The 16,647-nt window shown below is 37.8% G+C and overlaps 1 protein-coding gene across 2 annotated transcripts in view; it reads right to left on the bottom strand.

Annotated features, from left to right (window-relative positions):
* The window catches only part of SESTD1 (SEC14 and spectrin domain containing 1), a 69,842-nt gene that overhangs the window by 50,475 nt on the left and 2,720 nt on the right, over window positions 1-16,647 (bottom strand). Inside the window, exons 2-5 of one of the 2 annotated variants that reach the window (XM_036254769.1) lie at window positions 16,161-16,240; window positions 12,695-12,803; window positions 8,026-8,116; window positions 3,822-3,935 (exon numbers count right to left, since the gene is read on the bottom strand). In XM_036254769.1, coding sequence (XP_036110662.1) covers window positions 3,822-3,935; window positions 8,026-8,116; window positions 12,695-12,803; window positions 16,161-16,215 — 369 coding nt within the window. In that variant the 5' untranslated portion in view covers window positions 16,216-16,240. Of the gene's footprint in view, window positions 1-3,821; window positions 3,936-8,025; window positions 8,117-12,682; window positions 12,804-16,160; window positions 16,241-16,647 lie in introns of those variants that run through there. The other variant, XM_036254770.1, reaches the window with a different exon arrangement.

Below are 16,647 nucleotides of genomic sequence, written 5' to 3'. Positions count from 1 at the left end.
AGACGGGCTCCTCACAAAAGGGGTCCTCTCCCTCTCGCTGTTCACGGCTTTAGTTTCCGAAGCACTAGCTCCTGGTCACTTTGCGTTCTCTTGGAGCAACATTTTCTGCATGGCCCTGGCAGGAACAGCTGTCCTCCCTGCCCGTTCAGGCCTCCTGCTTTCTATTTTTACTTTCTTCCCTCACTACACTTCTGTTTCTGTGCCCTGGGGTGCATTCCCCATTCAGTTATCAGGGTAACACCTTTCATAATGTAATCCAGCAGCCCAGGCTGCCTTCCCTTACATGCTGTCATGTACCCTTCTATCATGTCTATATTACAGTCAAGTCAACAATGACAAAAGTCACAACATAAAAGTAAAAAACAAAACAGAACATCTGGCTTCTGCTTAGCATGTAAAAAAGGTGGAAAGAGCTTTGCTCCAACCTTTACAACAACAATAAAATAGTGCAAATTAATCTGAAAAATCACAACTTTTCTTGATCCATCAGAGTTAAGTTCATAGGAAAACCAATTACCCTGAAATCTAAGGAAAGACCTGCACCTTCAAGGACAGATGGAACCTGTCCTGTTTACCAGGAGAAAACGTGGGCCAGTGTCAAAGTCACAGAGCCCGGGAGGTGCCGCGGCAAGAATTCAAACTCATTTGCAGGCTCCTCTCCACAGACCTCCCGAGGACTCAAGAGGAAGACTGGAGGCAGATAAGATAAAAAACTTCAAAACCTTTCTCAGAGTACAGGCCTTGGGGAAGGAAGCAGCAGCTCCTATGGCAAACGCATGAAGCTGGCGCAGAGCCTAGATTCTTCAACTCATCTCTTTAGGAGAACAGGAACCTGCAGGTGCTGAGGTGAGGATGGAAACTCTGCTGACCTCAGGGCACAAGTAAAGCCCCACTTCAGTTGGAGGAAGGCCTTGCAAAAGACAAGATGGGCCCCTGCGCAGGCACACACCCCACTTACCTCAGTCTCCGTGCCCCAAACAAGATGTCCAACGTACAACCAAAAACAACAAAGCACACAAAAGGCGAGAAAGAAAACAACCCATAGTCAAGAAACAAAGCAAACAACGAAACCAGAATAAGACAGATGCAGATATCAGAAATATTAGGTGGGGAATTTAAGATTATTATAATATATGTTAAAGTTTCTCATGGAAAAACTGCCGAACAGATGGGGAATTCCAACAGAGATAGAAACTACAAGAAAGAATCAAATAGAAATTCTAGGAAACAAAAACATGGTAACAGAGATGAAGCAAGTTTATGCTTCATCAATGAACTCAACACAGCCAAGGACACAATGAACTTGAAAAATGGATCAACAGGAAATAACCAAACTCACACTCACACACACACACACGGAAAAAAATCAAGCAGAACACCAACTGGAATCATATTATGAACCATTCTGACAGCTACAGATCACACCACCCACAACAGCAAGCACACATTCGTGTCACATGCACAAGGAAATCAAGACAGACCATGCCCTGAGTCAAAAAACAAACTTTAACAAATTAATAATAACCAAAGTCATGAAACATATATTATCAATAATTTGACACAGCTATTAACTCAAATGGATCATACATCTAAGTGTAAAACCTAAAAATGTAAGAGAAATCTTTGTGACCTTAGGTTAGGCAAAAATTTCTCAGCTATGACACAAAAAGCCTTATTCATTAAAAAAAAAAAAATTTTTTTTAAAGCTGGACTTCATCAAAGTTAAAACCTGAAAAATGCTGTTCAGATACTGAAAGGCAAACAACAGATTGAGATATAATATTTGCAAATTCCATTATCTCATAAAAGACCTCTATGCAAATACATAAAAAAAAAAAAAAAACTCAAATTTTAATAGCAAGAAAACAAAGGCCTTATTTTTTAAAAATGGGGGAAAAAGGTTGGAGACATCACCAAAGAAGGTACATGATGGCAAATAAACACTTGAAAATATACTCACATCATTAGTCATTAGAGAACTACAAATTAAAACCAAAAATATACACCTCTACACACCTACTAGAATAACTATAATTTCAACAAACAAAAACTGACAATACCAAGTGCTAACAAGAATGGGAATTTCATACTTTGCTGGTGGGAACGCAAAATTATACAGATGCTTAGAACTTCCACTTTGGAAGTGTCTTATAAAGTTAAACATATACTTACCATATGGCCAAGCAATCCCATTTCTAGGTATTTTAGCCCTCAAGATAAAAACTTCATACAAAAGCCTATCAAAGAAGGTTTATAGTAACTTTATTTGTAATCACTAAAAACTGAATACAACCCAAAATATCCCTCTCCTGGGGAATGGATAACAAACTGTGGTACACCTACACAATGGAATACTGTACTCGGTAATAAGAAAGAACTAGCAACATGTGCAACATGGATGAATCTCAAATGTAAATGCATATGTGAAAAATGCTATATACTGTGTCATCCCACTTCTATTACATTCTAGAAAAGGCAAAACTATAGGGATAGAAAACAGTTCAGCAGTCGTCGGGCGCTAGAGATGGGAGAAGGAGGCGACTACAAAGGAGCATGATGGAAATTTTTGGAGTGATGAGATATTTCCTTATTTTTTTTATTGTGATGGTGATTACACACCTGTTTGTGTTTGTCAAAACTCTTAGAACTGTACACTAAAATTGATAAATTGTATTGCATGTAAATTGTAGCCTATTTTTTGTTGTTATCCTCACCCAAAGATATTTTTTCCACTGATTTTTAGAGAGAGTGGAAGGGGGGCGAGAGAGAGAGAAACATCGATGTGAGAGAGACACATGGACTGCTTGCCTCCCACAAGCACCTAGACTGGGACCAGGGGTTGAACCTGCAACACAGGTATGTACCCTTGACTGGGAATGGAACCTGCAACCCTTCAGTGTGTGGGCAGATGCTCTAACCACTGAACAACAATGGCCATGGCTAGCCTAACTTTTTTTAAGTGAAGAAAATAATCACTCATTTAAGACATTTCAAGCTGCCTCATTTAACAATTAACTAGCTTTCTTTCTAAGATACCTTAGCAATCTTTCCTCCAGACAAAAATACACTGACACTGACTTCTTGAAAATAAAAATGACATAGTATAGCAAGGTCCGAAATTATTCGTAATTGACTGACTCTCATAAGCATTCCAAGGCTCCATATTCCATAAGGTAAGGGTTGAACTTTGTATCCTGCAATGCTTCCACATTTTATTTAACCAATGTAAAGTTTAAGTATCTACCAACTCTCCTATTGGGAAGCTGGGATTAACAGGTTGTAGAAGAAAAAATACGACAGAATTGTTTGCATTTGTATTCCATCTTGGGACTTCTTTCTGACCTACAATAAGATGTACTTCCATGTGAGGAAAGTGAGAGGGAGAGAGAAATGTCCATTGGAGAGGATGGACAATGGTGTTCATGTATCAACACCAAACCAGACACTAAAAAATAATTTAGAATCATAAAATATTCTCTGACTTCTATTACAAAATGGCTACAATTTCCTAGTATTAAATGTCATTGTGGTAATGCACAAAAATCTTCACTAAAAAGTTTCTATTTATTCAAAGGGGTTACCAAAGAGTGATATAAATGGAAACAGGAAAGCTTTTGTGGTCTTTGACAAAGAACCATAATTCATTCAACAAGTGTCTGAATGCTGACTATATACTTACTAATCATTGCTTAGGCAGTGATAAAGCATTACTTAGGTACTTTGTAGTATCCACAGCTGAACAAACAAAACGATACCATCAAAATGCTATTTTTAACGATATAACACACTTCTGGTTTTTTTTTTTAACAGACTATATTTACCTCAAAGCCAAGTCTATCCTTTTCTTTCCAAAAACAAAAATGTGTTACTTTCTTATCCCAGAATTCATCTGGCTTTACCACACAAACAAGGGACACCTCAGCTGGAACAACATTCTATAAAATACAAAAAAAATAAGTACAAATTATAAATGTAAAATGAATAGTTTATTAAAGTTATAAATTACTAGATATTCATGATTAGGCTGAGTAGTTAAGAGACCTTTGGAAAATAACTAAAATAATAAAGTAGCAGAAATTCTCCCAACTTTAAAACATAACATGGCAATAAAGAAATACTTGAAAAGATTACAAGTAAACAGGAATATACACAGTACATATGAATTATTTTTGTTTTGCTAAATCTCTCAAACAGGAATATATATAAACTGCAAGACAACTTTTAGTTGAAAAATTATTAAATATAGTTTTTCTTTGATATGAAAAAAATTTTTCTAACCCAATTATCTTGGAGAAATTCTTCAATTAATGTAAAATCAATTTTCTAATAAAATAAGTTTTTTATCGGCCATTATACAAGAAAAACAATATTCTGCGTGAATATTAACTTGAAGAAGAGGACAAAGTTAATCTCTGACCAACATAATTTCACATTTACCAGATATGGTTATTCATATTACCTAAATATGGAAAGTAACATTTATTGAGTTAAAAAATATTCCAAGTAAGCCCCTTAGAGTTGACCTTCAAAATATATGTTAAATCTGCCCATTTCTACTACCTAGATTGCTAATACCCAAACCAGTCAGTCTCTCGAAATTTCCTCTAACAGACCTTCCCTGCTTCATGCATTCTCATGCTCAGAACAGAATGCAAAGCCCTTACCAGGTCTAGAGGGCCTCCAAGCTCAGGCCCAGTGACCGCCCACCTCCTACCTCTCCTCTCTTAGCTCCCTCGGCTACCACAGCCGTGTGGCCTTGCTGCTCCTGAAATGACAAGTCTGCTCGCACCTCAGGGCTCTTCCCCTGACGCTTCCTCCATGTGGAATGTTCCTGGCCCTACAGCAGGAATGGAGGGCTCCCTCAGTTCACTTAGGACTCTACTCAAGTATTCCCTCTTCAGAGACCTCCCCTGACCACCCTATCTAAGGTAGTATCATCTGACTCAGTCTCCTTGTACCAATGTATTGTTCTTCCTAGTATTTACTACTATCTCATGTTTCATTATTTAGCAATTTGCCTAACTGCTTATTGTCCAACTCCTCAAGTAGAATATAAGCTTTCCAATGGCAAATACTCTACCTATCATGTCATTCCTGTGTGCCTGGCATATAGAAGACACGCCATATATATTTATTGAATAAATAAGTCTGCATTTACAAGTGGATTTCATCCTCCCAACTTTACAGAAGAATAAATTGAGCTTCAGAGAACGGAAGGGAGCAGCCCAAAATAAGAGTTGTTGAGTGATGGCACCGTAAAAGACACCAGGCCTGTCTGACTCTCAAGTTCGACCCCACCATTTCAAATGTTCTAGACCAAGAGTCAGTAAATTCTTCCTGAAGGGCCAAATAATAAATATTTCAGGTTTGCACTGACACAGTCTCTATCCTTATAGTATAAAAGAAGCCATAAGTAATATGCAAACAAATGGGTATGGTTGAGTTCCAACAGAACTTTATTTATAAACCCCAGGGACCAACTGCTGTTCTAGGCCATACATGGCATAACTGAAAAACAGTAACATCTAATTATATAATTATAATAATACTATTAATCAGGGGGAAATAGAAGGCCTTTCTATTTAAACATGTCACTGGACACATCACAAATCTGGTGTTCCCTGCAATGACTGGGCTGTGAATGAAGTGAGTAAAAGAAATTCAAAATAAAATCAAAACTTTTATCAGAGGGACAAGGAACTTAGGGTAAATTAATGTTGATTCATATGTTGACTTGTGAAATATTATTCCAAAATCATTAAATATTAAAGCTGTAAGAAACAAGAGAAACCAAGACACCCCTTTGCGGGAACATGAGCTACAGGCGGAGCCAGCGCTGAGTTCTGGGCTCCCAGACAACGGTTACCAGTACCTTCTAAAATAAAAGCAGCAAATGACTTTGTACGTAGAAACTGTGTGACTAGGAGTACACAACAGGCCACTGCAATTTCTGAAAATGTTAACTATTAATAAATCCAAAAGTTGTTAAAATACTATCAGAAAAGAAATCACAAGAAGGGATTAAATCATCCATTGATTGTTCTTCAAAACTGCCAGTGATCTAAGTCCAGTTCAAACAGCAAGCCCCAGCTCATCTGTGACACAGCCGAATGACAGGATAAAAGAACACAGGTCACAATTAAAGGATTTCTCACCTACTAGTTATTTTAACAACTTTGACAAAGAACGGTCATCTTCAGGGTTTGTAATATAAAAGTGTTGGGCACATATTCGACAGAAAAGTAATTCCGAGACACTAATCTGTGCTCTGCTGAAAACTGACCTCAGGAGGCTATGTCCTTTTCAACCCAAAGGAGTGGTTCTTTTTCCAAATTTTTATTTATTGATTTGAGAGAAAGGAAGGGAGAAATTGAAAGAATATCAATTTTTGTTGTTCCACTTATTTATGCATTCACTGGTTGATTCTTGTGTGTGCCTTGACCGGGGACAGAAACCACAACCTTGGCCTAGCGTGACGATGCTGGATCCAACAAAGCTACCCGGCCAGGATCAAAGGAGTGATTCTAATGATGAAGGTTTAGGCCAAACAATTAAGAATTAGGTACTGGGTAGATAATTTGGGGACCCTCACAGATATATCTATCACCTGGTAAACATAAACTTTGGAAAGGATAAAGCTAAGACCATGCTTAGACTCTTTCCCAAGATCCTACAAGAACCTCACTAAGTTATTTAAAATCCTTGAGCCTCAGTTCACTTTTGGGAATAACAGAACCTGCTCCCCAAGGCTGTAAGAATAAAATGAAATGAGTTAATTTATATAGCAAGCCTAGGACAGTACTTGAACTCTATTAAGCACTAAAGCTAAAAAATAAATGACCAGTTCCCACACCTTGAATCCCTTTTCCTAATTATTCCAAATAAAAGATGTAACATTCATAGTCATTCTCCTTAGTTAATTAAAATTTTAAATTATATTCCTTTCCACATAACCCGGAAGCAGCGACCAATTATTACCCAACTCATTTAAAATCCCTGATCTTTCTTCCAGTATCACTGATATTTACCTAACGGAATACTCACTACCCCATTTAACTGCCACCTTTTATTTCCCCTAAACTGATCTGCCTTCAACTCCCTTCGGTGCATGTGCTTCAATGTTAAGCTGTCACTGAGTCTTGTCCCTGCCAGGAATGCTCGTCACTTTCTTTCATTTAAACTATACAATCTCTTTTATTTCACTCACTTAATTTTTACCTTCTCTAGAAGCCCTCCTAAGGAAATCCAGGCAATCTGCCCCTTTCAATTACTCGAATGTTTTATTTTTCCATTTCTGACCACAATATCCTCAACACCCTTAGACTGTATCAGTAAATGTTCCCTAAGGTCCTACTATATGCAAGGGACCAGGAAAATATTCTGTGAAGAACACAAGAAAATATAAAACACAAGACTAGAATCAGATCAGGGACTGTGTAATTGCAGCTGTTTATCAAATACTAATTTGTGAGCTGCTAGAGTCCCTGGGGACACAGCTGTTAAGTAAATTTCTCTTGGATCAGAAATAAATAAGACCGTCTTGAGTCCTGGTACATTTTGGAGGGAAGAGGGGAATAGAAGGGAGAGACATCAAAACAGCCTAAGAAGCTTTTCAGACTACCATTACCCAGTCCGACCCCATACCTGTAGTATCAGAATGGGGTGGAGTAGGGATGATGCAGATATTTCGGTCTGAAAAAGCTCCCAGCTCCCAGGTGAGTCTGATAACATCGGTCCTCACACTTTTAGCCTCACTGGCCTACTTGCTTAAATTACTTAAACACGACCTTATTTTTATCATTTATACAAACCTCTGGAATAGGGCTGAAATTTATTTCACCACTCAAAGTCAAACCTACAAGAATTGAATTTCACATATCAACCCAGTAGTGAGCTGTGCATTCCAGAGCTCAGTCACTGCTGAGACACTTGGCACAGTCGTACTAATGAAATGCATTTGCCACTATCACCTTATCTGTTGCTGTAAAATAAAAACCATTTCCTGATAGTCAAAAATAAAATTACCTGTAGCATTAAGACTACTGTTTTCACCACATTCCACTGTGATTTTCTGCCATCCACAATCACGGTAAATCCTCTAGCTTTACACTTTTCACTGAAATGAAACAAAACTACAAAATATTAAAACAAGCTTCATATTTTATTCTGCATGATTCTAAATAAAGTTCACATCTTAACCATATAGGGAGCAGCATTGATCTCACTTGCTTTGGTTTACACCATCAATACAGAGTTTTCTCAAGCAATTTATTTTTCTCATTTCAGGAAATACTGAGAATTTACAAGCTAATTTGGCAAGAAAATTACTTTAAAAGCATGGAAAGTCATTTTCTTAAAAAGAGAAGAAATCAAAACAACATTCAAATAGTCTCACTGGTCTCTCAACTTCATCTCTAAAAGGGGGTCGCAGTGAAGCAGGCAGCTGGTGACTGCAACTGCACATGTCCTTCTCATCTCTTCTTCCTGTCAGAATCTGAGGTTTGCGAAGTGATAGTGTAACACAGGGAGAAAATAAAGTAAGCTATTACTAAACCACTGGAAATGGGCTTCTTTGTGTTCTTTTGAGAAATGTAATGAGACGAGGTAGCATTTGACGTGAACAACAATTCAAAGCTTGAAAACACCATCATGAACCCACCTCTGCCCTCACTTGAACACTCTCAGTCACTGGACCAGCAAAATATTATCTGTGTGTCGGAAAATGTGTTACTGCTGTATATCATATTCAATTACTCAAGAATTTACTAACACCTCCCAGAAGCCCAACCTAGTAAAATGCAACCATATGAAATAAAAAACAGTCCTAAACCCAAACCACCCAGCTTTATTATTATTCATTCTTGTTTTACTTATAAAATCAATTTGATGCAAGAATCTCAACTGCTTTCCCTCCAATACAGTGGGAGAAACCACAGCTTTGCTTAGCAGAGCAAGGATTTGGAAGTAAAATCTCCCCCCTTAAAGTGCTCCCAATTGTGTACATTGCAGGAAAGGTAAACAGCAGACCCTTTCCTGAGATTTCAATAAAACAGTCTAGGGGATTTGCCTAATGCTCCCTTAATCCCTCTAACAATTCACATTAGCCTCAAGAGGGTTCTTGGAGAAGTGATGTTCAAGTCTACTGAGAAACAGTAAAATCATGAGAATGAGGATGATAATTGCTAAAGATCTGGAAGAACAGGTGCCCCTGTAGGCAGGAACAGAAACTGGGCTTCCAAAAAAAAAAAAAGAGAGAGAGAGAGAAGTATTCAACAGGTGAGATAAATTGAATCATATGTCCATATAAAATATTTGCACACAAATGTTCATAGCAGCATAGTTGAAAATAGCCAAAAGTAGAAACAACCCAAATGTCCATCAACTGATATATGAAAGAACAAAATGTGGTAGCTCCATACAATGACATATTATTCAACCACAAAAAGGAATAAAGTACTGATACATACTATAGCATGGCTAAACCTTGAAAATAGTATGCTAAGTGAAAGAAGCCAAACGCAAATTATATAGTTCCATATATATAAAATGTCCAGAATGGGCAAACCCATAGAGAGAGAAAGCAGATTAGTGGCTGACAAAAGCTGGAAGGAGGGGAGAAAGGGTAATGACTGCTAATGGGTAGGGTTTATTTTGGGGCTGATGAAAATGTACTGTAATTCCAGAGTGACGGTCACACAATCTTGTGAATGTACTGAAAATTGCTGAACTGTGTACCCTTGTAAAGGGTATGTAAATGTTATGGTAGCTGAATTATATCTCAATAATTACATATGTCAAAAGCTGAAGTGTACTATTTTTGGATTTCGCATTACTCAATAAAGGACCCACTAAGTATCTGGGGTTGGGGGGAAGTGAGGCAATATAATAATCACTTCTGGATTAGCAACAATACATAACGACTTGCTGTGGGGAGCAAATCTGACCTCTCACTGCTGGTTGTGGGATCAGGTAGGAGAAAATCCTTGGAGTTGCCCACCAACAAGACATCTAGGAAGACTACTGTGACTTAGGGAGGACAAAAGCCCAAGAGGGACCAGCTAGACAGTGTAGTTGCTGTGGAGCAGTCTTCAGGGAAGTGGAGCAAGTCAGGGAGCTCCTGTGCGCTGTGGGGTCTGCAGGAGGGAGAGCCAACGCACAGAGCTGCCTAGGGCAGGGCCTCTCCAGTTGGGACCAGAGCCAAGAGAAGGGTGTCACTCCCCTAATTTAGTATTTTCTTGTCACTGGCATCTGCATGTCTCGGACACAGGTTACACAACCAATGTGCTAAACAAGTTTTACACAACACATTTATATTTTAAAGCACACTCTAAATTAATCTGCATATGAAGACAAAGAAAGTAATGACGCTTGCAAATACCATCTGCAGTGATCTTAAGGGTATGAAATACTCTAAATTTATCTTTTAGGGTACTTAAAAACATCCTCAATCATAATTTTCTCACATTTTACTACAACAAATAATGAATATACACACAATCCAAGGACAGTATTTGAAAACTGCAAGACCAAGTGATCTTTTACTACTTGAGAGGGATAGTTGTTGTTGTTTTTTACTTTATTCCTACAAGTGGAGTGACAGTTTAAACAGCTTTTAACAACATACTTAGAAACATATTATGTCCTTTATAAAGGGCATGTTAGAGGAGCTGAAGTGTTATATTAATAAACTGCTATACTACCACTAATGTGTTTATAATTATAAGAATAATCAAAGAAATATACATTCTGACTATGTACCAGTGGATTTCCTGGGTTCAGTATTCTGTAGCTCTTCACTAATTTCTCTGATTACAACGAAGGGATCCTTCTTTTCCACTCAGAGCTCTGCTTATACTTACATAATGGCACTAATTTCACTTATGCTTTTATTATAATTATTGTTTACAATTTATCTTCATTAGATAACATGCTCCCAAAAAGCAATAACATTATTTTACTGGTATCTTGGCAGCTTCCAGCACAGTGCTTTAAATACAGAGGGCCGTTAGTCCGGCCAGTGTGGCTCCGTGGTTGAGAGCTGACCCATGCACCAAAAGGTCGCTGGTTCGATTCCCAGTCAGGACACATGGCTGGGTTGTGGGCCCAATCCCCAGTGAGGGGGCATGCAGGAGGTGGCCAATCAATGTTCTCTCTCACTGATGTTTCTACCTCTCTCTCCTTCTCCCTTCCTCTCTCTCTAAAATCAATAAAGAAAAAAATTTTTTAATAAAAATAAATACAGAGGGCCTTTAGAAATGTTATATGATTCAATCAAATCACTCTTCAGTCAGAATGCCACAATGGCTTTCCTTCTCATTCAGAACTGAGGTCCCTACTGTGCCTACAAGGTTCTCTACAATCTGGCTCTAGCCTCTCTCTAATTGCTCTCCCAGAACTCTGTCCCGCTCTCAAACTATTCCAGCCACACCAACCACCGTACTGATCCCACAACATATTGAGCCTGCTCCTGCCTCAGGGCCTTTGCACTTACCGTCTCCTCTATCTTAAATGCTCGTTCTTAATACTTTTTCATCAAATATCTATCTGTAGGGCCTTTTCTTCATTTTAGTCACATACGGTAAAATATTATCATTTTGTAAAATACTGACTCACACACCCTTCCCAACTCATCCCTCTCAACTCTTGTTTTCATAACACTCATGATCGTGTATTTATTTGTAATATTTGTTTGATCATTAAGAAATAGGGCCCTTAAGGGCAGGTACTGGGTCTGCTTTTTAACTCATTTCCTCAGCACCTAGAACAATAGGATCTCATGTACTTACTGAGAGGCTGAAGACTTAAAGCCTTAACATCTGTGTAATTTTTAGCAAGTCATTAAACCTATGTGTGCTGATGTTTCTTCTATAACGTAAATTATATTTTTCTACAATTAGGAAGAACCAATTTAAAATCCAAATTTGAATTTTTTAAAAAACTTAAAACTTGAGAAAAAATGGAAAGATAACTTCTGTACATGCTAGATGGCCACAGAATCAAGAAAATTTTGAAGACATTTTTCAAAATGCTGATGCCTGGGAGTCAACTTCCAGAGATTCTGACCCAACTGGTTTTTAGGAGTCCTGCTCATCAGACTTCAGCCCTCAAATATCATCTATGGGAGAAAAAGTTGGAGAGAGGACTTTTTTGTTTTTGCTGCTGTTGAACTGAGGGATGGGTTTGAGCAAATAAGAAAGTAAAAGTTTTGACTTCACCTAGTAAATATAAAATTAAAAAATCCAAGGATCTTTGGATTAAAATATAAACATTTTTTGCATTTTTTAAATAAAAATGTTTTAAAATCCTAATAACCTTCACTCAATATATTAAAACCTACAGATTTATTTGTATCTATATAGTGAAACAGCAAACTAAATAAAAGATACTTTTTATTCAACACATTTCTCTAAGTTTCTCAAGTTGCATGATATATAAATATTCAATCTTCATTTTCCTTAAAAGTTGAAAGTACACAGATTTTGGATATCTGTATACTATTCAGTGCCTCAAGAGCATAAAAAGAGTATTTTTATCTGCTGTAGTATCATAAATTATTGATTATAGTGTTTTTAATTATAGTTTCACTACTAATAAAGCAGATATGATAGCAAAGTATATTTTAACAATAGCAGGAATCATTAGTAAGTGAATGAAGACATATTGAAGATTTAAGAAGAGACACCTTTAGAGTCACCTTGGAATGCTGAGTAGGTAGTCTAAGGTGACACTTAGCTCATCCATATTTGTCTGTTCCAAGCATAATGGAATCGTCAGAATGAGGCCACTTCGTCGGTCCTTTCCTCCTATTAAAGAAAAAAATGTAAATTAACATGTAATATATATTAAAGCACTAAACAAATAATACATATTTGGATCCAGTGTTACTAAAACAATTACAAGTTTAAGATATCAGTAAAAACGATCTCATGGCTATTTATTTTATATACTATAAATATTTATAGTAGTATAGCAAAATTATATAAAATTTTGAAAAAAGAGGAAAAAATCCATGAAATCTTCACTTAAACATAGCAATTATCATGTTGTTTAATTTTCTTCTATCTACTCTACTTCTTAATATAATCAATTCATCAAACACCTATTGTGTGCCTAGCACAATAAGCATTTACAAGTTATTTTAAATAAATTTCCAATCAACCTCAGAAAAGTTTTAAGCCATGAGAAATAACAGCATGAAATATGACACTTTATTCAGTAGTCCGTGTTGTATATTATAAGAAGGGATTAAGAAAATGGAGAAAATAAGAGCTGTGATAAATGTGGAATGTTTCCTAGAAAAGTAAAGATTTTAGAAAATCACTGGAATTTATAAGCCAAGCCAAAAGGGCCCTCTGTGCCAAGGACTGACACAAGACAGCTCACAAGGGTCAGCTGGGTACACTTTGTTCGTGAGGCAATAAACGAAGGGCAAGCCCTGCCCAGCTGAGGAGTGTATGGGACCTGGACATAGAAGCTGAAAGCCAGGTGGTAGAAATTACATTTCATGTACGTTCAACTGCTTTTCAATTTTCCATGCACATTAAAATGTAACTAATACTTTTACACACATATAGAGTCTCTGAAAGGTCCCCACATGGTGGCCTTTCACCCTGAAGCCCATCTTCTGATGCGACTGACACCTGTGATGACTTTAGAAGCCTAAAACCCAGCAGATACTAAAGAAAACAATTCTGTATGATCTAAAAGGTGTGAAGTGAAAAAAAATGACTCCTATGTGTGATACAAACGCAATTCATGATGTACCAACCATATATGACCTCCCTTTACTAGGTTAACCACATAAATTACTGATATTCAACCATTTTATTTAACCTCAATAAATGAAATTTCAAATGGTTCAACTTAATCAACAGTGACTTTCAATTACATATTTTTTTGTATAAAATATAAATTTTAGTTTTATTCTTTTTACTCTTTTATATTCACCCAAAGATAATTTTCCATGTATCTTCATTCAGATAGAGTGGGAGGGAAGGAGGGGGTTGGGGGGGTGGGAGAGAGAGGGAGAGAAACATTGACATGCGAGGGACACATCAACTGGCTACCTCCCCCACAATCCTGACCAGGGCTGGGAACGAACTGAAACAGAGGCACGTGCCCTTGACAAGAATCGAACCCACAACTCTTTGGTCTGCAGACTGATGCTCTAACTGCTGAGCCAAAGTGGCCAGGGCATAAGTTTTATTTTAGAAAAACAGACTGCACCCATGATTTTCTAACTCCATCCCCTGAATGATTTTGTTGGTTTGAAAAGTTTCTATTTTTTGCCAGCCAGTGTGGCTCAGCAGTGGAGCGTCAACCCATGCACCAAGAGTTCACCAGTTCAATTCCCAGTCAGGGCACATGCCCAGGTTTGGGGCCCAATCCCCAGTGGGGGGGCATGCAGGAGGTGGACAATCGAAGTTTCTATCTCTCTCTCCCTCTCCCTTCCTCTCTCTCTAAAAATCAATAAAGAAAAAAAAGCTCCTATTTTTAAAAAAGTTTAAAATTTAGGTTATTAATTTAATGGTTAAAATAATTAATGGTCAATAGAGAAAGTCAAGAGGAGTGGGCTAAGAGGTGTTTCATTTGCTCCTCAAAAAATGGTAAGCTTTATCCCTGCATTCAACCAAATTCCAAAAAAAGGTCACCACATCTGGACTGTAGCACTGGGACCCACCGTGGAGCTGCCTGCAGGGGCTGGTCTAGCATTCAGAACTGCATTTACCCTCGGGCCTCAGCTTTCACTACCACGCAATAAAATAATCACTGGTATAAACACATAAGAGGGCAGAAGCTGACAAGAAAAAGACTTTCAAGATGGGTAAGGTCAACAGTCAAATGCTGCACAGAGACAAGTGTCAAAAGGAGGCAAAATGTCAATGATAAAGATTGTAAAGGAATAATACCCACGCTTGGCAACAGTGTGGGCAAGCAGGCATTCCGAAACAGTGTTATTAGAGGGCAATCGGACAAAACCTAACACAAATTTAAATGTAAATTCTCTTTAACAATTCCAGAAATACCTACTACTGAACTTGTAAAAATGCACAAACTATGAATAAAAATGTTTCCTACAACACCATTCATATCAGAAAAGACTGGAAAAGATGTAAGTGTCAACTGGTAAGGGAAAAAGTCTCTTCATAAAAAGGAAATACATGTTAAATAAGGAAACAATAATGTGAGTAGACAATACCTTATTTGTCCTTTATACTACACTAGGAAAACATGCCAATTTACAGAAAGATACAATATGCTTTGAAAAAAAGACATTAGTAGCCTAAATATCAATAAATTCTGACAGGATCCAAAAAGAGTGAGAAAGCAGATGTTCAGTACCTGTTGTAGAGCAGGTGCTAATTTACTCAGTGACCCAGAACTCCAATCACTATGCCCATGTACCTGCCAGAGACTTTGCACTTATAATTTAAGGTAAAATCAAGCCTGTATAACCAAGTTTGAAAAGCAGAAAGTGAAAACCGTGTAACTGATATTTCATTACTCTTCCAGCATACTGAAACCTTCCCATAGGAAGATGAAAGAGAAAGCTAGGATGCAGGGTATCACACAAACTAATTACTCTCGCCCTGGTCAGTTCTGCTCAGTGGTTAGTGTCGGGCTGTGGAACTAAGGGTCACGGGTTTGATTCCAGTCAAGGGCACATTCCTGGGTTGCTGGTTCGATCTGCAGTCCTGGTTAGTGTTGCAAAGGAGGCAACCAATCGATGTGTCTCTCACATCGATGTTTCTCTCCACCCCCCACCCCCGCCACTCTCTCTAAAATTCAATGGAATAAATATCCTCAGGTAGAATTAACCAAAAACAAAAAAACTAATTACTCTATATTTCAGAAACAATTACAAGATGCTGTTTAGTCAATTATTGTTGGACTGTATCAATTATTTCATTTGATATAAGAAGTGAGACATCTTGACATCTGCCTTGTGGAGGTCACTGTCACCGAACTACAGAACAGATAAGAACTGGCGGCCAAGGAGCAGCAGCAGAGCTGCCTGCACAGCTCCCCACTCTGAGCCAGAGGTCTCGGAAACAAAACCCTCACAGAAAACCGACGTGCATTTCTGTCAAACTAGAAGAAAAAAAGAGTTTAAACAAGTTTATATCTTAAACACTTCTAATTTTAAGAAGAAAACATACCTGAAAGAAAGGCCAGCTTTTTCTTCAGAATGGGTAATATTACGGAGGCTTCCATTTTACTCCAGTAGACTTCCTCACTTCTGCAAACACAGAAAGTTAAATATCAGCCACAAGGTGGTAATTACTCCAAGAAATATATACTTATGATGGCTCACACCTGGATTTCCAATCTCAGTACCACATACATTTTGAGTCGGATCATTTACTCTCTTTTGTAAGGAGCTGTCCTCTGCATTGTGTAGTATTTAGCAGCAACCCTGGCCTCTATTCACTAAAATACCAAGAGAACTGCCTGTTTCCGGTCGTGACAACCAAAATGTCTCTAAGCATTGTTCAACACTCTCTGGCAGGCACAGTCACAGCTGGCTGAAAATCACTGGCTTAAGAACGGTGCCTGGTACACTGCAGTAACTCAATAAACTAATCTGTTACATTTTAAAAAAGGAATCAATTAACCAGTCAATCATCTTTCTACTAATCTTCCTAT

Source organism: Molossus molossus, unplaced genomic scaffold (assembly GCF_014108415.1).
Source record: "Molossus molossus isolate mMolMol1 unplaced genomic scaffold, mMolMol1.p scaffold_m16_p_11, whole genome shotgun sequence".
In the NCBI taxonomy this organism is placed as follows: Eukaryota; Metazoa; Chordata; class Mammalia; order Chiroptera; family Molossidae; genus Molossus; species Molossus molossus.
Note: the sequence above shows the minus strand (reverse complement) of the source record. Positions and strands in the feature narration are given on the sequence as shown.